General features: G+C 37.8%; 1 protein-coding gene across 1 annotated transcript in view; it reads left to right on the top strand.

Annotated features, from left to right (window-relative positions):
- Positions 1 to 25,166, top strand: part of CNTNAP2 (contactin associated protein 2) — a 1,613,390-nt gene that overhangs the window by 1,309,254 nt on the left and 278,970 nt on the right. The window contains exon 15 of the mRNA XM_039861152.1: positions 23,892 to 24,019. Within this exon, the coding sequence (XP_039717086.1) occupies positions 23,892 to 24,019 (128 nt within the window). The remainder of the gene's footprint in view (positions 1 to 23,891; positions 24,020 to 25,166) is intronic.

Below are 25,166 nucleotides of genomic sequence, written 5' to 3'. Positions count from 1 at the left end.
TTTCAAAGTTTGTTGACATTTCAGCCTTCTTTAATGTGCTTTAATGTTACAACACCCTTGGGCAAAGTCAGTTCCCCAAAGGAAGGTAGGCAGCTAAGAGATTCCTCCATGGAAGCTGCAAGGACACACACAGACCTATAACATACCCTAGTCCAGGGGTCCCCAACCCCCGGGGCCGCGGACTGGTACCGGTCCATGGCCTGTTAAGAACGGGGCTGTACAGCAGGAGGCGATCGAGCAAAGCTTCATCTGCATCTGCAGCCACTCCTTAGCACTAGCATCACGGCCTCAGCTCCACCTCAGATCATCAGGCATTAGATTCTCATAGGAGCACCTATCCCCGGTGCCAAAAAGGTTGGAGACCGCTGCCCTAGTCCACAAGGCTGGGTGAGCTCTGCTCTGCCCAAACCACCCTACTCTGGAGCCCAACAGATGAGCAAATGGGTCTCTGTAAATAGAAAATGAGAGAAAGCTATTTATATAGGTTTCTAAGGAGAATGTGAGGACAAATAAGAGACTCAAAGGACAGAAGTAGGAAAAAGAGCAGAAAGGGAAATTTATAACCTATTCTGGAGAGTAAATCAGGGCATTTTTTCTGTAATAAGGAAGGAGGAGAGAGAAGATTGATTACTGACCATCAATAGGCTTCATAGTGGAGAGAGAATTGTTCAATAAAAGAAATATCCTGCTTTTCCGAATATACGTCCTAGACTAAATTAAGAAAGTGTGATGCTGGTAGGGAGCAGGTACTAAAATCTGGTACCAATAGGTTAAGAATAGTTAGGAATGAGCAGTTATGGTTTTGGAACATATGTATAAGCAGTTGAGTTCAAAATGAGGACTCTAATAGAAAATTTTAAATCAAAAACAATTCAAAAGTTTAGAGCAAAATGTATCTCGAAATGTTGTTATGAGAACTCACAGTGATATGGCCCCAACTTTAGAAACTGGATTTAACATAGGTAATTAGGTAAGCTTTAGATGAAGACCTAAAATTTAATGTTGATGTCAAAATTTAATTCAAAATATGAATTATGTTTATATCTCAGTTAAAAGCATATACATTTCATTCTCCTTTTCAGTGATTATAGATCATAGTACATTAAACTGAATATATTTAAGTAATTAAATGTATGCCTATAATAATGTATTTCATCTGGTGATATGTTACTTAATTATCGTAAATTATCAGTGGTTCAGTGCTGAAAGGGAACTCAGGGCAGTGTATTTTTAAAACTTGGACTGTAACCCACCAAAAGAAAGTTATTTTATGTTGACCAAATACAAACACACAAACACAGACACTTGACATATGCAACCATAACCAAAATTAAAGCATCATGAAATAATACCTATACTTTGTTCAGAACCCGATGCACTTTGTTAATTATTAGTTTTTGCATTTTTTTTCTTTTAACGCTGATCAGGATTCCAAAGAAACAATGAACTTTTTAACCATTGATCAGAGTAAAAACCTTTGAAAATTTGGCCAAGGAAAACCAAAATTCCTCAGTCACTTTGGTTTCTGATTACTGAGATCCTGCGAACATTTCCAGACTGTGTTCTGAAGTCCTGGGCAGGTGTTAGCAAGTGCTCTAGGAATAAAAACTTTGTGATTATTAAAAAAAAAAAAATTAGAAAAAAGCTACATACTATATACCACCTTTGAAAATTCACATAGAACAGCAGCATACCAGATGATCAAAGATGATTTGAGCAGTTTATAATCCGTCTGTTTGGGGAAAGTTTGGAACAGACACTGCACTCTACTAAAATGCTACTTCCCAGGACAGGCATCAGTATGTGTCCCTCCTTCAGACAATGAATGTGTATTAATATTTAATAAGGTCTTGTATGTTAGCCTGTAGTGTAAGTTTGTTTATCAGCATCTTTTCAGCAGACCCATTATTAGAAGCCGAAAAGGGACTCACATACCTGAAGCTCCGAAGTAATGAGGGGCCCAGTGGCAGAGAGCACAGGGGAAGTTCAGCAGTGTGGGCTTCCCTAGTTTAGATTCCATATTTCGCTTGTTACTTACTCTTTTCTCTTTGTGAAGGGAACATCACTGGCTTCTGATTTGTAGGTGGAAGCTCTAGCAGAATCAGAAGAAATTCTGCTTGTTTTTACATTTTAGAGGGAAAAACATCAAATATCTCCATATGTTTCTTCCTTTTCACCCAGCCTCCAGAATCTCTGTGAAAACAGCCACATCCACTTTATTCTCCCTGTTTGGTGGATTCAAAAAGTTAACAGAGTTAGTTGTGTGTCTGGGACTGAATTTCCCACCACTAACAAAATGGCAGAATTGCTTCTCAAAGTTCTAGTTAGGGACAATAAATGTTGTTGGACATTTCTTTTGCACCCAAGTATATGGATTAAGATTAATTCCTCTGGGAGCATTGGTTATCAAACATTTTTATCTCAGGACCTATTACAATCATAAAAAGTGAGGACCCAAAAACTTTATTTACATGGATTTTACATGTCAATATTTAATGTGTTAAAATTAAAGCTGATGTGTTTTAAAAGATTTATTTATTTGAAAAACGATTTTAAAAATCTCTACTTGTTAGCATAACATACTTTTATGAAAAAATATATATATGTATTTTTTTTGTTTCCAAAACAAAAAATGGTTAATGAGAAGAGTGGCATTTTTTCACAATTTTGCAAATCTCTTTGATGTCTGGCTTAATAGAAGCATAGTCAGTCTGTTGTAATCACATGCCAAGTTGCCTCTAGAAAATTCCACCATACACTCTTGAGAGAATGACAGTGAAAAAGGAAATTAACATTTTAGTATTGTTATGGATGTAGTTGGGTCCAACAGTTCATGGACCTCTGGAAAAGTTGTCACCAGGCCACACTGAGAGAATTTCTTCACGTAGCAGAGGAAATGGTTTTATTTTATGGAATCAGAGGACAGGACAACTATCTAGTTGGCTCAGCCCTAAGCCATCTTGCAATGTACAGTCCCTGGCCAAGTGGAGCAGAAATCTCTCTTGTTCTAGGGAAAGATACCCCTGGGGCTCACAAGCCAAGATACAGGTGAAAGAGCGAAGCAGCCGAACCAGAGTTGGACCTCGGCACAGCCAGTTCCTGATGGACGGCTGGCGATCAGAGGTGCACGTTTGACCTGAGAGTCACTGATCGTAATCGAAGCATGATTTAACACAGGAGCTATTTATAGTGAAACGATTTTCTCCAAGAAAGAATTCCATAGCAAAATGAAATTATGGTTTGCACATTGCAAATTTTGAAAGCAATTCAGGATTTATAGCCCACTTGGCCTATTTAGATGCTTGCGTTGCTAATATATACTAATTCTTTCAACTACCATAAACTAATACCTATATTTGAATCAACAGTAAATATGCATTATTAAATTTGAATGTTATGACGTAGAATTTGGTTACTTTTTATGTTTAAGAAACACAAAATACATGGGTGAGTATTGATATGTATATTTCTCAGTAATGTTTTCCAAAGGTCTGTTGGAGAATATCTCAAGGATTATTTCTTTGGCGGGAGAAAAAAGAAAAACCCTCAATGAGATAAGCAGAACATATCAGAGCATCTCTTCTCTTTCAAGTTGTGTTTAAATGGGCTATGACCAAAATATATATATATTTTTTGGAAATATTCAAAAGAAAAGTTTACATCTCCTCTTATTTCTCCCAAATCTGCATAGAGTCAGCAAGAGAGACACAAATGAAATCTTGCAATTAGTCGAGACATTCATTAAGAGAGCCAGCCTGTGCTCGCTCCTCTTTCTCACTGTAAGGCTAGCATGCCCAAACCGAAGTTCATTCAGACATCCCTTCTGTGATGAACTGAACTTTGTCATCCCCCACCCCCCAAGTTCATATATTGAAGTCCTAAACCCCAGTACCTCAGGCTATGGCTGTATTTGGAGACAGGGTTTTAAAGAGATGTTTAAATTGCAGTCCTTAGGGTGGATCCTAATCCAGTCTGACTGGAGTTTTTATAGAGATTAGGAAGAAGCCCTGTGGATGCACAGAGGGAAGACCACATCAGGACAGAGTGAGAAGCCAGCCATCTGCAGGCTAAGGAGAGAGGTCTAGGGTAAAACATATCTGCTGACCCTTTGACCTTGGACTTCTAGCCTACAGAATTGTGAGAAATTAACTTTTCCTTGTTTAAGCCACCTAGTCTGTGGTATTTTGTTATGGCAGCTATAGCAAACTAAGACACTTTCTTAAACCCAGACCCTGAAATGACCATGGACCACAGGGCTCTAATATGAGATTTTAGTTTATCTTCTGTTTTTCATCTTTATTGAAAATCAGATTACTTTTTAAAAAGAGGTAACATATTTACTTGTTTCAAGAACCAAAAATTACACAAATATATACAATGAAAGCTTTCACCCCTAACCTCCATCTGTCCCATAGTACCTGTTATTAATTTATTTTCACAAAGCCTCTTTATTATGATATATTACACACCTAGAAAAGTAAGATCCAACTTATATAACTCAATGATTTATCCCAAAGAATTACTCATGTAACCATCACACAGATGAGAAAACAAAATGGAAGTTTATCAGCAGCCTGGAAGTACCCCTCATGTTCATTTTGAATCACTACTACTCCCTTCTCCCCAAAAGTATCCCCTGTCCTGACTTCTAACACCATAAATGTGGTTTGCAAGTTTCTTCATTTTATATAAATCCTGCCTGGATCGCTTTTGTTCAATATAAAATTTGTCAGAGTCATCCATACTGTTTTACCCAGTTGTAGTCGATTGCATTGTTACAGTGTTCCACGGTATAAATATTCTACAATTTCAGCTGTTGATTGACACTAAGATTGTTCCCAGTTTTGAGCTGGTCAGATAGTGCCATGAGCATTCTCGTTCATGTCTCTAGGTGCATATGAGCCCGTTTTTTGTTGGAGCTATTCTGTCTGAGAGTAGACTTGCTGAATTAAAGACTTTTTTAAAGAAATTTTACCAATTTACATGTCTGCAAGAGTGACCTAAATTTTGCTCTTCCACTTACTCACCATCAATGGGTAATGTCAATTTTTTTTAAATTAGATATTCTGGTAAATGTGTAATGGCATCTCATTGAGGTTTTAATTTTCATTTCCCTGGTGCTACTGAGAATGAGCATCTTTTCATAGGTTCCTGGGTCTTTTGGATTTCCAAAAAAGTGACAGGTACAGTCTCTTTCTCATTTTTCCAATGTTATGTCCATCATTCTCATTATTCTGTAGTTATTTATGTATATTATGTGCCTTTTTCCACTTACATCTATTGTAAATTTCTTTTCTCACTTAGTGGCTTGTCTTTTTTATTTTTTTAATGATATCTTGAAAGAGTATCCTGTAATTCTTGATTTTAATGGAACCTGCATCTTTTCATTGGAGTTAAAGTGTCTTAATTCATTTGTACTGCTATAACAGAAAACCATAGACGAGGTGGCTGATAAATAGCAGAAATTATTTTTCACAGTTCTGGAAGCTGAGAAGTTCAAGATCGAGATTCGGTGTCTGGTGAGAATCCACTGACTGGTTCATAGATGATTGTCTTTTCACTGTGTCCTCATAGGGCAGGAGAGGCAAGGGAGTTCTTTTGGGGGAGGTGCGGGGGCCCTACCCCAGCCCTGAGGGCTCCACCCCCATGACCTCACCTCCTGCCAAAGGCCCCACTCCTAACACCACCACAGTGGAGGTGAGGATTTCAGCACATGAGTTTGGGGAATACAAACTTCCAGTCTATAGCAGTGTCTTTCATGTCTAATTTCATAAGGTTTTTTCCTACTTGGAAATCGTGAAGATATTCTCCTATATTACTTCCTAGGAAGGTTACTTTGTCTTTCATTTTAAATTTACATTCACCTGGAATTGTTTTCTGTTTCTCTTGTTTCCTAGCACCATTTATTGATATCTTCTCACAGCAGGGTCATGACATCTGTATAATAAATCAAGGGTCTATAAATGTGTGACTCTGTTTCTGGGCTCTAGTTTTTATGGTGTCCTATGATTCTAAATTTTTTCTATTCATGGAACAATATTACTAATTACTGTAGCTTTTTCAAGCTTTGACATCCAGTGGAATTAGCCATCTCAACTATGTCCTCCTTCAAATATGTCTATAGATTTACATATCAGTTTAGACAGGTAATGGTTTAAAAAATTTTTTTTAAAAACACTATTTCTCCTCTATGGAAAAACGATATTATGTAACAAAGTGCATTTCTCTAGTTCCACCTGAATTAGCAGTCTTGGAAATTTAAGCCTCACTCAGCTATTTCAGAGTTCCCAGCAGTTGGCTCAAGTATGACTGAAAACACAGGTTTTTCACCTGCCTTGTTACATTGCCGGTGCTCACCTCTGCTATTCTAGTTGCTGCTCAGATGTCTCTGGTACTTTCCTCAGAAAGATGCAGGGTGTCCAGTGCTCAGGCCAGTGGGTTTGGTCTGGGCGTCTACCATCGCTTCAAGGGAAGAAATTCACCTAAATCAGTTTTTTATTGCATCCTTCTTAGTAGTAACTCGAAATCATTTAAAGTCGTCTCATTCTATTCAAAATTGCCCCTTTTCCCAGAACATAGTCCACACACTAGGATCCAGCTTCAGCCCTGCAGCTCTTTTCTTCCTTTGGGCTAAGAAGACTGCTGACTCCTTCATGCACATACCACCTTGACAAGCCACTGCCCTGACCCATCATCCTACAACACAAGCAGAACCGTGAGAATCAGAGTGGTTATCGGGTTTGGCTCTTAAGTTGAGATTCTAATGGACTATATGAGTGTCCCTGCATGGGTGACGGCAAAATGATAAGCAGTGTTTATTGAGGGCTGGAGAGGCGATGAACTACCTGTTGGAATGTGTAAGTCAGCATCTGTAACTGATGAATGAGTAGGACAAGTCAGGGTTATACGAAGGAGCTTTATGCCACTACTGGCAGAATATGAAGCAGAGAAAAGCAAAGAAACCGATGCATGGCAATGTGATTAACCAGTGAGGTGGGCCTGGCTCCTGGTAGTGGTGTTAGTAACGGATTAGCTGTTTTTGATTAAAACACATGTCTAATATGGATTTCCAGAAATTAGCCTGTCAAATGAGGACATCCCAGATAGACAAGGAGAGAGGAGAGTGTTAATAATGATGCTGATACTCAGTGTTTGACCATCATCGACTGGAATGTTGTTTCCTGTCCCAAGAAAGTTGAAAACAGGACAAGCTCAGCATCCTGAAGTCCGTGGAGAGGAGGCAGCTTCAGGTTAGGGGCGCTCTCTCTCTGCCAAAGACGCTATATATCTGTTACTTTCGATAGGTAGGCTCTTTCTTACTCAAACGTAAGAAAAAGCCCTAGAAATAAGGCTTTTTTCTTCTTTCCTATAATTTATGGTTATAAGCAGCAGCCTACATGCAGGTAATTCTTGAGTACAACAAAGAACATAGTTGAAGAGGTTAACTAAAGACACAAATTATATGCAGGGAAGTAACTGCACATAGATTGTTAGAAGTCCAGTGTATCCCCTTTTTGTCAAAAGCCTTCTGAATCACGTATCTTTTGATTCTATATACTTCTGCCTCCTCAAACCTGACCTATTTATATCAGAGATCTTCTACCTGACTCCTTGAGAAGGCTGTATTTTTCCTTCTAGCATTTAATTTATATTCCCTGTACTGAACTTCTCTCTCCTCACTATCTTAACATTCTGTCTCTTTTTATCCCTAGAATGTACTGACATGAAAAGATCCACTTCTCTTTCTCTCTTTCTTCTTCCTCTTTCTAAATGATTGTGCTTCCATTTGATCTATTTTACTTTCTAGTCCAGGGGTATTTGATATTTCCTGATGAAGTCAGAAAGAAGTACTTCTTGTATGCCTATCTGAAACGAGCTAGTGTGGTCACTTAACAGATAACAGCATCAGTGTGCACAGTGATGAAAAGATGCACACAGGGAAGGGAGTTCTCCACCCCGCTCTACTGGTTTACATTTTCATCACTGGGATCTGTGAACTATACCTCGTCCACCTTCTCAGAGGGTCACTATAGCCAGCAATGGCATTATTAGCAATGTGCCCTCCATATCGCAATAAGAAAGGGGAGATATTTCGATCAGGTAATATTAAAACATTTTCTTTCATATGCACTTGTTTTAACTAGCTTGAAAAAATTAGTTATTCCCAGTGGGTTATTCTCATTGGTAACTCTGTAATAAAGGATTCAAGATATTGTACATTTTAGTCACTGGCATTATAATTTTTATTTCAGAATCTCAGTAATTGAATATTCATTATCTACTTATAATTAAAATGCATGATTCCCTTAAGAATGCTTATAACTATTTAAATGAATTTGAACTTAATTAAAGGAATTAAATTAGGAGATTAAAATTATTCAAAGGAGGTAAACTTTATTCTTAACTGTAGAAATGGAATACTAAGAAAGAAAAAAAATAGGGGAAGGCAACAGAAATTTAGCAAAAGGAAACAAATAAAACAGACAGATTCCCTGATGTGCTATGGTAGAGAAATATTGTATTAATTTAATTACTCAGTTAAGGTAAAAATAAACGAGACGCGAATAGCATAGTAGGCCATGTGCTCCTTAAAGACTAGAGCTGGGACTGATTAATTTTTACATTCCCCACCAGACCAATGCAGAGCCTGGAAACTTATGATTCTCAATTAATAGTTGTTGAATGAATAAGGAAGCAAGTTCTTTCTGAAAGTTTTAACAAGTAAGTTCACCATTCCTCTTCCAAGTGAGCTGTAGATACAATGTTTAAAGAAATCCATACTCAGATCTAGTTAGAACAAGTGCACTCGGGGTATAATGCTAGCCTCCATGTCCTAGGCATTGAGTTTGCAGCTGAAGAAACTGCACAGGAGGCAGCCAAGCTCAGGAGGAATTAGAGACTGTCCAGTGTCCTTCTCTGTCTTAAACTCTTTCCTGCTGTAGGCAGAAATCATCCCTCATTACCTGAGAGAAAGCATGAGCCTGGAGTAGATTCAGCCCTCTTTATACGTGTTGAATTTTTCTAGTCATACTAAGCATTAAAAAGGAAATGATTAGAGCCATTTGTTGAACAGTGTTGTAAAAGGAAGTGAAAATGATGATTTTAAAATAGTTAACATTATATTGAGCCATATGAAACTGCCATTTTTGAATGTCAAATGCAGTTAAACATTGGCAGTTTCATGTGGTTTAACCTGGTGTTTATCAAATGCTTACTTTGTGATAGGCACAGTACTAAGTAATTTACAGTCGACCGACTCATTTAATTTCACCCCGCAAATTTTTTAACAGGTGTGGAAATGGACACTTAGGTAGTTAACTCACTCAGAGTAGAAAAAAGACATAAAACTTAAACACAGTTAGACACCAGACCCTCTTTTCTTAAAAAGAATACTATCCTGCCCAGGAAAAATGTGGGTGTTGTAATGGTGTTATCAAATCTTGCCTTCTGATCACTTATGTCAATAAAAATGTGACCGTAAAATATACCGTGGTAATCCACGATGCAAATAGCTTTTAGAAAGGTAAAATTTCCTTATAGTACACAGATGATTGACACTGCAATGTCAAGGTCAAGTCCTGTGCCTACAGAAATGAGTAAGACATAATCTGTATTCATGGAGGTCACACTGAAGTAAGGAGGACAGAGAATTATAAAACCTACTGTATCATTAGAGTTATATTTTTGTTTGGCCACATGCTCCAATTCAAAAATGAGATTACATGCTAGGAATGTACTATAAAGACAAAGAGCTAAATATTTGAAACCAGGCAAGTCCCAGAAAATTCCTAATCTGTGTCAGCCATAACCAAATTATCTGTGTAAATAAATTGCCATGGCAACCCATAGGAAGAGTAATTCATTTTTGCGATGTTAAGGAAAGTTTCACAGAAGAGGTGACAACTGGAATAAGGCCTTAAAGATGAGCGGATTTCAGTAGTCAGGAAAAATAAAAAGGACATTTCAGAAAAGGGAACAACATGTGCAGAGGATGTCTGAAAATAAAGAAAAAAATCATCGTGTGGCAAGGAGGGAGGCAAGGAGTGGATACGACATTATATTCTACATGTCTGGAGCCCTCAGAGCACGTGGAATGTTGGAGGGTGACGTGGGCCTACTGTGTGAGGGGGCCAGGATTGGGAATTCCAGCTTCGTCCCCAAAAGCAATGATAAGCCCAAATACTTTTCTCTCTTGAGCTATAACTTTCATAGAAAACAAAAGTGTAAAGCAAAGTGTACAAATCATAACTGTTTGGTCATTTACTATATATTTTTTGCCCATGAAATCATTACCCATGTCAAGATGTAAAACATGATCAGCTCCCTAATTCCCTTTTACCCCTTTCTACGCATCACCCCCAAAGGGTGCTATTCTGACTTCTGTTACCTTAGATTATTTTTGCCTGTTCGTTGATAGATACCTGGGTTGAGTAAACTTCTCATTTTTTTTCCCCAAGGAAGGAAAAGTAATTTAATGAGCTTTATTACAGAAGTCCAAGAGTTGTTCCATAGTAGTTGAATAAGACTCTCACTAGCTTTGTGTGATGGGAACAAGTATGCAGCTGTATATATAGCATCCTTAATTAAGATGTTAAACACTCACAAATGTTCTCTCTTTTCTGTCTCTTAATCTCACCTGTTAAGCCCTGTAAGTGACTTGCCATTAAAGCTGCATTGGAGAAGCCATAAAATGCCAAAAACATGTTTCACAGACTAGTACAATGCAGAACATTATTTCTCAAGGTATTAATATAGTCGCTGGGAAAGGAGTCCCTTCCTTGGGATGCTGGATAGGGATTCCCTTAGTCGTTATTATACTAATCGGTGTTTTTGTTCTCCAAGAGTGAAATATAGAATATAGATGGCATTTACTACATTTGGGAGACCAGATATCTTTTTCTCCCTCAGAAAACTTATTACCATCTCCCAGAATTAATGTTTCCCAAAACCCAACTTAAAAATACACAACCATGTGGACTTAATTGTGATTATGTCCTCCCTCATGTCTTTATAAGAAGAGAAAGAGACGCCCGTGTTGCTGTGTGCGTGTGTGTGCACGCGCACACATGTGTGTACGTACAAAGAGAGGCCACATGAGACATAGTGAAGGGGTGGCCGTCAGCAACCAAAGAGAGTCCTCACCAGACAACACTCCTGGCACTTTGGCTCTCCACCCTCCAGAACTATGAAAAATAAATGTGTGTTGCTTAAGCCACCCAACTCATGGTATCTTGCTAAGGCAGCCCAAGCAGACTATACAACAATCTCTAAGTGAAGTTAGATTCAGTCATCAAAATTTTGTGCACCTCAAGCAAATAAAATGACCACATCCTCCCCAGATGTGTTTGCATCACTTCCTTTTCCATTTTCAGATTCTTTACAAACTGGACACTCTGCCATATCAGAAGAATGTGGCAGTTTCCCCTTCTGGGTTCTCACAAGAGCAAAATGAATCCACATAAACAAGACACTCGTATGCTTTATTCTCTCTGTAAAACTGCCGCTGAATTAAGTTCTGCATCATTCATGATGTACACAGCCCCACAAGTTCAGGCCACTCCTTTCTTTGATGGTATTTGCTATCTTTCAATTAACAGTGATGGATTCTTATTGCCTTTCTTCTGGGGGGGAGAATTTATATGTCTTTTAATTTGTGTAAGTCGGAGTGCATCATAAATGGTTCACCCTCTAAATTACAAAATAAGCTTGCCAATAAGGATGACCTTGTTTATTAAAATCTAATTAACTGAAGTTTTAGAATGTTCCTGAGAGGGTTACTGAATTTCTGTTTTTCTCCAAACCCAGTAAACATCAAAGACCCAGCTGGCTAGCTTTAACCACAAAGCTCTAACCTCACTGTGAAATTATCTAGTTAGTTCTTTCAGTCATTTTCTCCAAGAATGCAAGCCCAAGAATCTTTTCCCAAAATATGTTGTCTATTATATTTCAGAAAGGCCAGGTGTACCTTTCTTGATTAGTTATGATTTGAAGACAGAGACCAAGGTGTTCTTTGTTCACTAAATGTGAAATAAGAGGATGCTGGCCTTGTGTTTATATTTCCCAGCAATGGTTAGAATGTCCTAATTAGATGCTACTTTAAGTTATACTCTGGACAAAGTTATATGCTGTCTGTATACATAAGGCATTCATAAGTTTTATTTCCAAGCTTGGAAAATAATGAAGGCAAATTGATTGCAGATATATGTGATAAAGCTCCCATTCTATAAACAAAACCTACTGCTGAAGACTCCTCCAACCTCTATCACTTGTCCCATTTCTCAGTTCTCATTTCGACTTCAAGAGATTAGGGTTGGTCTCTACTCTCTCACTTCCCATTTGAATATCAGTTATTGAAAGTTCTCTTTATTACTTTAGTGGAAGTCTTTGAGATATGTCCACCAATGATCTCCTTGTTGATATGCCTGATGTATACTCTTTAATTTCTTAATACTAGAGATTTTTACAATTTTTCATTATTGTAGCTGAGACCTTTTTCACGTTTACACCCCACAGCATCTTTGAGATATCGATAATATAAAAACAAATATTTATCATAAGGGCACTGCGGAGTTCAGAGATGGGTAAGGAAAACTACTTCCACCTTCAAATAAGTCTTTGTGTCCACTAGGGAAGCAGAATGACCCGCTGAGGCAAAGTGAGGATGACAGAGCGTGTCAGAAATGATGTGATGTTTGCAGAGAAAAGACTGTGGCAATAACCAGTAAAAAATAATTTCTGTGGATTGTGTTACTTGGAGGGGGCTTTAGAAATGGCAGTGGGAAGAAAAAGCAATGCTTGTAGTTAAGAATGTTGTGCCATTGAAAAGTAGCACCTTTTAAGATGGTCAAATCCATAAAATAAAACTTCAAGGTACATTGAACTGCTGAGGCCAAATTCATCAGAACTAACGCTCTTTTGTCTTTTGGGTAGACCAATCTATTTAAGTAAAAATTTAGAAAGAGTCGATATTATCTTTCACAATTGTGAAGATCTGTGGGGACAGTGAGGGAATGCTTTGCACAGAGACTAAATTAGATTTTAAAATATTGATATTATAAAATTTGGCCAGGTTTAGAATTTTTTTCATATCTAAGGAAGGGATCATACATTAGGTTTCCTCTCTTATCTTGGATTTTCAGCACTAGCTCCAAGGCTGTGAACTAGGCTAAGGGGTCAAGTACCCCTACATTCTAAAACCAAGTTTCACAATTATCTATCTCAGGTGACAAAAGAATAGTCTAAAAATTCCTGGAGAAGTCTAGGAGACCAGCAGAAAAGATCTATTCGTGTGGAGTTGTTCACGTATTCAATCTACTTCCAACTGTCACCACCATTATGAGAGTGGAAAGGGGGAACTTCAAGCTCTGACTGCTGGAGTTAGCACAGGATTGACACACCAGCCTGGAGTATCCCTGCCTGGGTCACACTGAAGAGCATGGGCACGTTGCCAGTGGCCTCCTCTTTCAGAGTTCACTGGGACAAGAAAGCATTGTGCCCTGTGGGCCAGGTACAGAAGCTGTGGAATGCAGCCAGCCAGGAGCAGCCTTGAAAGGAACCACCGCCCCCCCCCCCTTGGGCGTGAGCTGGGAGTGAGACTGGTGTGGGCCATGCAAATGCAGAGGGAGTGTGAGTGATCAGATGCCTTAGGCACGCTAATTTCTGCTTTTGTCTCTTGGTCAGAAACAAAGCTTCAGGAGCACTGAGCAGATCCAAAGCACCCTAATTTTTTTTTTTTTTTTAAGATATATAGGGCCAGTATAAGTAAAGATTTTTCCATTGACTACTTTTGAGATACTGGGAATTGGCCATCAGTTGCTAGAGATGAAAATATATGCACATGGGAAGGCGGCTGCACAGCAAGTACTCTCTCTTTGTTATTCATGTAATGTATGAGGCACTGTTTTCAAAAACACAAAGAACTTTTGCTTGGGGAAAATATAAATGTTGACAGACAAAGTAACTGTGAACAGTCCACACTAGTCTTCAATCCAGTGAGATCTCCTATATGATTTTAAAACAGATTTTCTTACTATGTGAAGGAAAAAATTAAAAATATTTTAGCAGAATTTGTGAAATATAATCATGCATCTTCTTAAATTCTAGAGTAGTGGAGATTGGTCTGTTTTTTCTAGTTCAACTACTAATTAGTTGAACATCTGTCCTAGATCAGGCACAGTTTTTTTCTAAGTCTGTTACCTCACCTGAAAAATGAGATAATAACTAGATAGTCTCTTAAAACATATGCAGGGTACTGTACTAATAGCTTTTGGGAAAACTACATAGAACTACAAAGTCCTGCCCTCAAAGGACCACCAATAACTATACCACACGAAAAACAGACCTAACATTTACTATATTTTATGCCACACATTTCAGTATGCAGGATTTCTTCAAACACTTACTGCTTGTTGTTCTAGAATTACAAACACAAAGAAAGAAATATAAGTAGAATCAAAGAAATGTAGGGGAGAAAAATAGTATTTTCCTCTACCCATCTTAAGTTCTCCAGGGCGTGGGGGTCCTCTAAATGAAACTGGCCAAAGACAGATGAGCGATAGACGAACAAACAGAAGTTTATTAACATGAGCATCATGCATGTGTATTTGGGAGCACCCAGAGATGAATAACCCAAAGGGGTGGTTAGAACTTGAGCTTGTGTACCAACCTAAGCCAAAGGACAGGGAGTTGGGGCTTCTAGGTGTGGGAGGCAAGTTATGAGAAGATAACTAGGAAATGTATGGCAAATAAGAGTTGTTTAGTCAAGATTCGTCATGCAGGTTTAAGCCATGGACTCCTTCATTGATGATTTGTTAAGAGCCCTCCTCTTGCTGGTACAGGAGAGGGAGAGATTTCTACCAATGAAAATTTCCTTCACAAAGGGAAAGCCTGGGCCTTGTTTTTAGAGCTTTTCCTAAGTATTGATCCCAATGGCCTTTAGCTCAAAATAATCTATATGCTAAAGACGCATTTTTTGGAGTTGCATATTCCAATACCTTTCAGAACCAAAACATACCATAACTTATCTATGTAAAATTTAAAAAATAAAAAAATGGCCCAGATAAACATAGCAACTTACTTTGACATTGAGGTAGATTTGAATTAGGACTCCAGTCTTTAAGGTCTAATTCTTGTGTCCTTTCCAGTATATTAATTATATATGAGGCTTCTAATTTAATACTACTTTCTAAACAACAACAAAAAAAAACTTCATTACAGAAAGGGAATAATAAAAGTGTTTCAAGAGCTTTCAAGAAACCCAATTATAAGAAAGTTTTCTTACTCATCTCTTACCATTGATAGTAAGCACATACTGGTTACTATTTTAAGATTGTGCCTAGTTAACTTTTATGTTTATTCATGTATTTACTCAATCATGAAACATATGGAGTAAGCCACTTTTAGGGGCCTACTAGTATTTGCTTTATAAAGTTGCATGAAACAATATATCTGACCCCAGGGAACTTGGTTTCCAGAAGGAAAATCAAAGAAGAACATTTTGCATAGAATCTTGAAATGGTTACAAGGAATTTCTAAGAGATTCTAAACTGAACAGATAATTATCTTGCATTTATAAAAGGCCTAAGCTATTCCCCCTGAAAAGGAGTAATTGAATCTGTAATTACTTTCATTTCATAGGGGACATAGACATGGATTCTAAAGATCTAATTGTTATGGTGGTTTTCTTAATTACTCTAATTGCTTTGTAGAGAACACTACCTTACATCCATTGAGGAAAGCTCAGAAGTCATTGGTGACTGAGGACACCATTAGAAGCATTTTAAAAGTTCTACTGTGTTGTATACTGGACAGTTTTGTTGCTCATTTCAGCTTCTGGTGATCCAGCCATGCTGAAATGGCCCCCGTGTGTACTGTGACCAAAGACATTGACTTTTTATCCCGATTTCTGTGAATGAATGTAGAGGAACCGGCACCCTGTTCCATGGTGATGATAGGGCCGCCCTTTTAGGAACTAGTATCCATGTCGCATCGTCATTTCCGTGATGCCAGGAAGATTCCTCCCTCTCCCCAGTCCAGCCTCCACCAGTCATATAGATCTGGCTTCCAAGAATAGCCCTTTGTCCCATTAAGGCATTGCTTCTATGAAAAAGGAATGGGAAAAAATGGTTTGTCGCATTATTCTCTGAAAGTGGGTTTTACTCGGGGCCAGGACAAAGGAAGAATAAGAGCATTAATCTCCTGTTAAGGAAAAGGCGGTGGAGTGCGTCCGCAGGCAGAGAAGTGTAGAAAGATGGAGCTGAAGACCAAAAAAAAATAAAGACAAAATAAAAATTTTCATTTACTTTAAAAAATGTTTTAAATAGAACTAGTCTTGACTTGAGTTTATCGGCTTGCTGCCTTTTTTATGTACATTAGGTATGAACTAGTAAAGAATTCAGTGGTATTTGGTATTATGCCCTGGAGAAGCATCTCATTCCCAGTTAGAAGCTGTCTCACTTTGTGTTATAGATATGTTCCTGAATAATTATTTGGAAATCAGAATTTGTCAGGTTCAACTGTATATCCCAATTTCCTTGTACCTACAAAGTTATGAGGAACAAATGAGATTATCCATGAGAAAGCACTATGAATATTTTAAAACTCTGTACAACTGTAAATTATTTATGTGCTTTTTGATTTAATAGATGGAAAGAATAAGAACAGTGCTAAGATCCTTTAATTAAAATAACCACTAATGAATCTAACATCCTTGGTGGAAGTTTCTTATAGAATAATAAATTTCCAGGAAAACTCAGGAAATTCTCACAGGTTTTTACCTTTTGACCTACTTTTTCTACTTGCTATGGAAAAAATATAATGTGTCTGGGGATGGCTATTAGGAGGCAGAAAGGATGGAGAGAAAAGATACAAAGACACATAGGTAATGTGAACATACAGTTTGGACCAAAACTCACACAGAAGATTTCAAAAGATTTAGAAACAGTCCTTGAGATGAAGATTTGATGCTGAAAAGTATTTTCAGGATATTGCAATTGCAAATGGTGACAGTTGAACAGAATTTTACTGTTAGGCACATGCTAGAAAAGCAAGGATGTTTGGTCGATGAATGAGATAGTTTGTATTTTAAAGATAGTTTGGGAAAGTGACAGGTGTAGAGGGTTGGAGTAAAGGATACAAATTCCGAAAAAAGAACGAGGATGAGACTGAAACATGGGTGAAATTGGTGGAATGTTCTGTGCCATTTTAAAATCTTGACTCATATTAAATAATTTTTATTGAGGTCAAGGGTGGGGAGAGCAGACTGAATGCAGGTATCCTAGGAAGGGTGTTCTGAGATCCTATACAGGAAGCAGCATCAGTGGAATATGTTAATATTGATTGATAGAAACTTTAAAAACAGGGTAAAGCCCCTAAAAAAAAAAAGCGTCAGTAAAGATTGTATAGTCCCAGGTTCATAGTCACAAAGTAGAAGACTCCAAAGCCAGAAATGCACTGCTTCATGACTCCGTATGTCAGTGCTGCCGGTGAGATCCGTGGAGAGGAAATGTCTTCTCCCACCGCCCACTGATTTCAAGCTATTTAGTTCTCTTTGTAAATTACTTTATCGAAGTATAATTTACATACCGTAACATTTACCCACTTTAAGTATACAATTCAAGGATTTTTAATAAATTCACCAAGTTGTACAACAAATCACCACAATCTAGATTTAGGCTGTTTCCATCACCCCTGTAAGATTTCTGTTTACCATTAATCTTTGTTGTCATTCGCAGCTCCAGGCAACCACTAATCTACTTGCTGTCTCTATACATTTGTCTTTTCGGAACATTTTTTATGTAAACGGAATTACAGACTATGTGGTCTTCTTTGTCTGACTTTTTTCACTTAATGTAATGTTTTTGAGGTTTATTCATTTTATACTTTGTATCCATATTTTATTTTATTGCTGAGTAATGGGTATACTATACTTTGTTTATCCATTCACTAGTGAAAGGACATTTGGATTGTTTCCACTTTGGAGCTTTATGAATAAAGATGCTATAAACATCTACCTAAAGGTCTTCGTATGGACATTTGCTTTTATTTCTCTTGGGTAGATATCCAGGAATGGAATTATTGGCTCACATGATAAATCTATGTTTAACTTTTAAGGAACTGCCAAACTATTTTTAAAGCGTCTATACCACTGCAACCCCACCAGCAACATGTATGATTCCAATTTCCCCAAATCCTGCCAACCATGTTACTTTCTTTTCTGTTACAACTATTCTGGTAGGTATAAAGTGGCATCTAATGTAGTTTTAATTGTATTTCTCTAGTGACTAATATTAAGTATCATATGTATTTATTTCTCATTTCTTCATCTCCTTCTTATGCTTCTATAGCTAAAACTTTGACTCCGTGGATTCTTCCAGAAATGTCTAGCTTAGGTGATGCCGTGAGGGAAATGCATGAAAGCTCACCAGCTCTAATTCTGTTTCGGGTTTTTTTTCCTCAAGTAAGCAAGTACTTCAAAAACCTTACAGTGGAGAAATTCTGCTCTGCTAGAATTATAGTACAGACTCATAGTGTGGTCACTTTTATAACATCTGATAGAAAAGCCCGCTCACAATTGTGGAAGCTTGAGATGTTTATCTTCTTCAGGTTTTTTTTTTTTCTTTTTCACTGAACTAAGGGCAAGACTGGACTGCATAGAGACTTTTTGTTTCTCAGCAGGGTAAGAAAAAAAGGCAGGGGAAGAACAGCCGTGTAAGGCAGAATTCCTCAGGAAAATAGTACTGATGCAAAGTAACAGTAATGCCAGGTTAGAGAAACAATACCCATAGAGTCAAGTTTTCCTTTAATAACCAGAGCCTCTTTGAAATGGATGATAGAATTTTTCTAATGTACAAACCCACTAACAGATGTAATTAGATTATGCTAACATGATAAAGAGTCACTGATTATCTCCCTAAATTAGATTGACCCTGATCTGTAAAGATCATAACTTTCAACAAAGGCTTGTTTTGCTTGCTGTATAATTTTCACACAGGCTCTAAGATGGACGTCTTGTAGGTGTTTTGAAGGGTCACGCGAAAGATCTCAGTTGATTTTCTTTTCACCCACGCATCATTTTTTAAGAATAGGTTGTGCTGTAGCATCAAACCCAAAACTTTGTGCTCGTCCAGGTGCTTTGTTGCCATTGATGAATGTTTCCATGGCCAGTTTGTTTCCAGTACAGTCCACAAGTGACTGCAAAGTCTCTGGTGCCCTGTTTAGATCTCTTATCAAAAATGACCAAGAAGGTAACTTCATCTTTTTTTCTCAGCTAATAATTACTTTTTCGTGTTTTCTTGGTTTGGTTAAGAATATCTAAGTTTTACAACTACTAGCCGAACTGCATCCTTCTGTACACTTTAATATGTTATTGGAATCGGTGATTTGGAGTTCTAGACTTCTGTCTTACTCGGAATATAAATGGAGGAGGGCATGTGTACGAGTAAAACGTTACAGATATCTTTAAACTTACTACTTACAAATAAATGACTTCAACATTTTAGAAAGGGAAGCACATCTAAAGCGGTATTTTTTTCACCTCATCTATAAGTGAATTTAAAAGACAAAGGCTTTTAACTGACATAGTGGGGTTTTTTGATTTTTTTTTTTTTTTTTTTTTTTTTTTTTTTTTTTTTTTTTTTTTTTTTTTTTTAGTGAAAAGTCCTACTTTGGGATCCAGATAATCTAGATCTGAATCCACACTCAATACTTGTGAGCTGGTGACTTTGGTCAAGATAAATTCTCTGATTCTCATCCTTCGCATCAGTAAAATGGAGATAGTGATGCCAGTTTCTTCTATAAGGAAGAATTGATCAGATTAGATGTTATATACATAGATGCTTAACGATGAATGTCCTATTATTGTTATTGTTTTATGTGAATTAGTGTTCTTCATATTTTTTGATCCTCACCCTATCATTAAAATTTTTCAAACACACAAATAAGTATAAAAATAATATGTAGGGTCTATGAAGTAATATTTTAGGTTCAATATAAAACGATCTTTTAAATAATGTTTTTAAAAAGTTGAAATTAATATTTTCTCTAAAATATTAATAGATATTACTTATTTTTACTCTAATTTTTAGTAACTGCAGTGTGATTGAATACATATTTTATATAGTTTTGGATTAGTAATTTGAATATCTGCCTCTTTTTTATTCATTTTGATGCTTGACTTAATTGACTGTCATAGTTAACATTCAAATATGTTACCTAAAGGTACATCTATCATGCTAGGTAAAAGTACATTTGATCCACCTAGCGAATCGTGATGTTAATGTTTCATTTTCATTAACCAATAATTCAAAGGTTTTGATAAACTGTGGCTTGTAAATTTCTATCCTCTCTCATGTTAATCAGTTTTATTTGCAAAATAATTGAATAATGACCCATTTTAGTATTAAAAAATAAGTTCAAAACCCAATGGACCTCTACATTTATGATTGCAAAGATTTAAAAATGTCCAAGTTATGAAAGCATGTAGATGTGTAAATTCTTATAAGATTATGTACATATCCATTTCAGCAATAAAAGTATACATAGTGTTTGGAATATTTAATTCCAAACATTTTTTTTCAAAATGCTCTTACAATAGTACAGATTTCGTGATAAAGTAGTTATTTGCTCACTCGTCAAAAATGAACCAAAAAAAAAAAAACAAATATTAGCAAAGATGTTGAGCAGCCTGAATTCTAATACACTGCTGGTGGAAATGTCAACTGATACAAGCTCTTGGGAGAATTATTTGAAAGTATATACTGAAGCTAAACATATGTATAAATGAGAGTATATACGGAATGTTATGACCCAATATTTCTGCCTTGGAGTAAACGCCCAACATAAATGAGTGCTTATAAGTAACACATGAATAAGAATGTTCAGAACAGCTTTATTCACAGCAGCCAAGCACTCAAAACAACCCAGTGACAGCAAGGGAATGTTCATCCTCATTATCATGTAGTATTACATTTTTTATTAATATAGCACAATTTTTTATTCAAAATATTTTTTGAATAAATTCTGTGGATGAATCTCAGAGCGATAAGGTTGAGTAAAAGGAGCCAGGCACAAAAGAATACATACTGGTTCTGTGTATATAAAGGTCAAGAACAGGCAAAACTAACCTATGACAATAGGGATCAAAATAGCAGTTACCTTCGAGAGGGTATACTGACTTTGAGGGTGTATACTGGTATATATGAATTCATATATATATAAGCTTTGACATATATGACAATATAAATTTATCAAAAAGTACCCTTCAGATTCTCATGATCATAACTCATTCCATTACGGAATACCATAAAGATTCTCCCCTCCAAAGATCTTACTTTTATAAAATTAGCCATACCATCTTACAGCTGCTGGGACAGTTAAACAGTGAGAGTACCCACAACTTCTAGAGCACACAGTCTTCCTTCAGCATAGAAACTTGTTTTACCAAAGGTGACACATGGCTGCCTGCTGTATAGTTCAGAGTCAGTCACAAAGTTAATTATTAATTAAGTTTAAGTTATTCTGGTGCCCCTACTGCCACACTTGACTGTGGAGAAGAGTCGGGTAACAGTTGCTCATCATGATAGTCAGTGGAATGTTTGCTCAGTAAATCCCCAAAGGAAGGAGATGATTTAGAGCAGGAGTTGGCAGACTTTTTTTTTTTTACCTCTTTTACTTCATCTACCTCTCCCTTCTTCCTCCCCTCCCTCTGGTAACCACTAGTCTATTGTCCATGTCCCTGAGTCTCTGTTTGTTTGTCCTGTTTATTTGTAGCTTTTAGGTTCGTATCCCACATATAAGTGATATCATGTGGTTTTCAACTTTTCTCTGTCTGACTTATTTCCATTAGTATGATTATCTCGGGTCCATCCATATTGTCGCAAACTTTTTCTATAAAGGTTCTGATAATACATATTTTAGGCTTTGAGAGCTATGTGGTCTCTGTCATAACTGCTTAACTCTACAGTTATAGTGTGGCGGCATCCTAGACAATAAATGTTAAAAAAAAATTGGCTGTATTTCAAAAAAACTTTATGGACTCCAACTTTAAATTTCATGTAATTTTCACATGACAAAATATTTTTCTGCTTTTGATTCTTTTTCAACCATTTAAAATGTAAAGATCATTTTTAGCTCACGGGCCATAAGAGAGCAGGCAACAAGATAAATGGCTCCCAGGATTTGGTTTGCAGACCCCTGGTTTAGAGTTGTGCTTTCCTAAGTGATAATGAACTTGTAGAGACTCACAGCCCGAAGTTCACAGGAGTACACAACATCATTTCTAGTAGGTTGTCAAATTACAGTATGTTGTCCAAAGGTGCTTTCATTTTTTGTTCCTTTAAGAAACACATCAAGCTTAATATCAAAGGCTTTGTTCCTTCCTTGATGTGATTTTAATTGATAGAAGTTCAAATAGAAGAAGTTCAGTTTACAGAAGATTCCACTGAGATATTTGAGGCTGGGTCATTCGTAGCTGCGGTATCAATAAGAATCATAGTGCTTTTCTGCATGGTCTCAGTTCTAATTTGATAGACAAGTTTTTTTAAATAACCTTTATTTTGGAAACTTCAAAGCAATGAAATACCTAAGGCACTCAAACATTTGTTTGAGGCCCACTGGCTAAATTCCCTGACTCTTTCGTGGGTTTCTGTGGGTCCTGACACATGAGGGAGTGTGTGTTCACTGACATTCTGGAAGGTCAGAGGGATAAATAACTGCCTCTAACAGCACAGCATTTTAAAGGCAGGCTTCTAAGTTGGTTCTCCTCAATTCCCTGCACTATTTGCCAAGACGTGTGAAGCAAATCTTTAACCTGATTATTGAATTGTCTGTCTCATTCCTATATCCAACATTAGTTTTCTTTCCTATGATCAGTTATATGTACAATTTAAAATTCGTTATTTATATTCAGACTGAACAGTGCAAACAAATCATGTAAAAGGGTAAATTTTTGGAATGACTTTACACAGATTTGTGCCTCACCCCCAGCCAGCCTTAAATGAGGGGATCCCTCAGCCTCAGCAGCATGAAAAGAGGATGAGGGGGCAGGGCTTTCCTATCAAGGTAGTATCTGTGCTGTACGTGACTCGACTTGGGTCCATCCCCACGGACCTTGGGCCCATCCCCACGGACCTCCTGGATGTCTGTGCTCCATCCTAGAACCAGTACTTTGCAACTAGCCTTGTCCTCTTCCTTTACTTAGGGTGGGTATGGTGTAGAGTTAGGAGACCAGAAACAAGGTAAGTATAAACAGGAGAAGGAATCTAGGAGGAAAACCAGGTCGGGCTGGAATCTCAGCTCCATCGTGTATTCTGGATGGCAGCAGACACTTAGTGAGCACCTGCTCTGTGCTGGAGACGTCACATAAATGCTTTCAGTTGTTAAACAAGAGGAAATGAAGGAACAAAAAAGCATCCCTCATTTAGCTGATACACAGCAAGGAAAGAAGCCTTCAAAGCAATTAAGGAGACAAAGGGTTCTTTTTTAAAAAAATAAGGTTCTGGTTTATATGTTATGTAAGAAATAAGTTGACTTCGTTGAACTTTAGATTTCACGACGACAGTGAACTCTGCTCAGTGTTTGGAGTGTGTTCTTCAAGCAGCGCCGTCGTCGGCTCTCAACCTAAAATAGCATGTAGCGTACTGGTTGTGACACTCTGGGAATCAGGGTGTCAGTTTTCTTTTTCCAGAAAGCGAAGATGTCCCGGCTGCTTCTGAGCAATGCACCGCGAGACCACCCACAGGAAGAGTGAAAACAACTCGTTAACTGTGGTTTTACTTAGTGAACATCTGAACATTTTTTGGAATGTGTCAATTACTAGGCAACTTAAGCAGTGACCAGAAAAGACGTTTCTAACTCAGCCTCTTGATCCTTTTCTGTCTTTCTCTGTGATTCAGGAGGAAGGATGCTGGCTTCTTATCCTACAAAGATCACCTGCCAGTGAACCAGGTAGTGGTTGGAGATACTGACCGGCAAGGCTCAGAAGCCAAACTGAGCGTGGGTCCCCTGCGCTGCCAAGGAGACAGTAAGTTTGCCCAGCAGTGTGGGCTCTCACTTTCTTCTCAGTTTTAAATGGTGTGTCCCAGCAAATCAGAGGATGGCAGGAAACATTGCTCTTCTCGAACTCCTAAAGAAACATCGGGCAATGCGAAGAACCAAATGGAGAGCAAGAAGACCTTAACACGTAGAAGAGGGTGACAGGAGCTTAGATTTGGGCCTAAAGTGTGGATATCCGTCTTCCTTGTATATTCATACGTAATGAGTTTGACTACTTGAGTTTATGGTGATATATAAATAGCAATTCTAGTAGCATAAAAGCAGCCCTAAACAGCTGTGATTCCACTGAGTGCTGCTGTTAATGCCATTAGCATGACTATTTATATCACCATAAACTGAGTTTATGGTGATATAAATAGTAGCATTATCGTTTAATGTATTGTTGTAAACTTGGATTATGGTCATATAAAGTTTGACATTACTGCTATCAAATTTCATCATCATCAGAGCTTGATATTCCCTTGTACACCAGAGATTGTTGCAGTAACTGTGCCATGCTCTCAGGATTCAGCATCACAGAGAGAAATTTGGGGCTGCTAGCTTGGACTGTGGGACGTCGAGGAGTTGGTGTGATGATCCCACCTAATTAAGGGCACCACTAGGCTTTTATGCTGTTCGATACCCTTCGGTGTGCTTTATGTGCAGTCAGAGGGAAACGGCGACAGTTGCCATGGGGACTCTGCAGTGACCGTCCTGGGTGTCATTTCCCCTCTTCCTGTCTGTGCCTGTGATTTGAGCAAATCCCCTGTGTGTTCTGCGGTTTTGCAATGTGCGCTGGGCATCAGGAGACCCAGATTCTGTTGCCTGAATGACTGACTTGCCAGGAGACCTCAGGCAAACCCCTGCCTTGTCTTGGCTATGGTAACGAGAATACCACCTGTGTCCCATCTCCTCCTGGGGAGACCATAAAGGTTTTAGTGCCCAGATCTGGATTCCTCCTAGCAAAGCATTCTGTGAGAGGGACTATTATCACCATTTCCATAAATCAAGGGAGAATTAGACCTGCTCGGTGTAATGAATTGTTGCGTCCACTCAGAGAGGTGTCCGAAGGAATGAAATGATGCACGCTTCCCTGTTTACTACTTAGTAAGTCGAGGCTGTCGGCAATTAGACAA

The sequence above is a fragment of the Pteropus medius genome, unplaced genomic scaffold, assembly GCF_902729225.1.
Source record: "Pteropus medius unplaced genomic scaffold, Ma_sr-lr_union100, whole genome shotgun sequence".
NCBI lineage: Eukaryota > Metazoa > Chordata > Mammalia > Chiroptera > Pteropodidae > Pteropus > Pteropus medius.
This window is presented reverse-complemented; position numbering and strand designations above follow the sequence as displayed.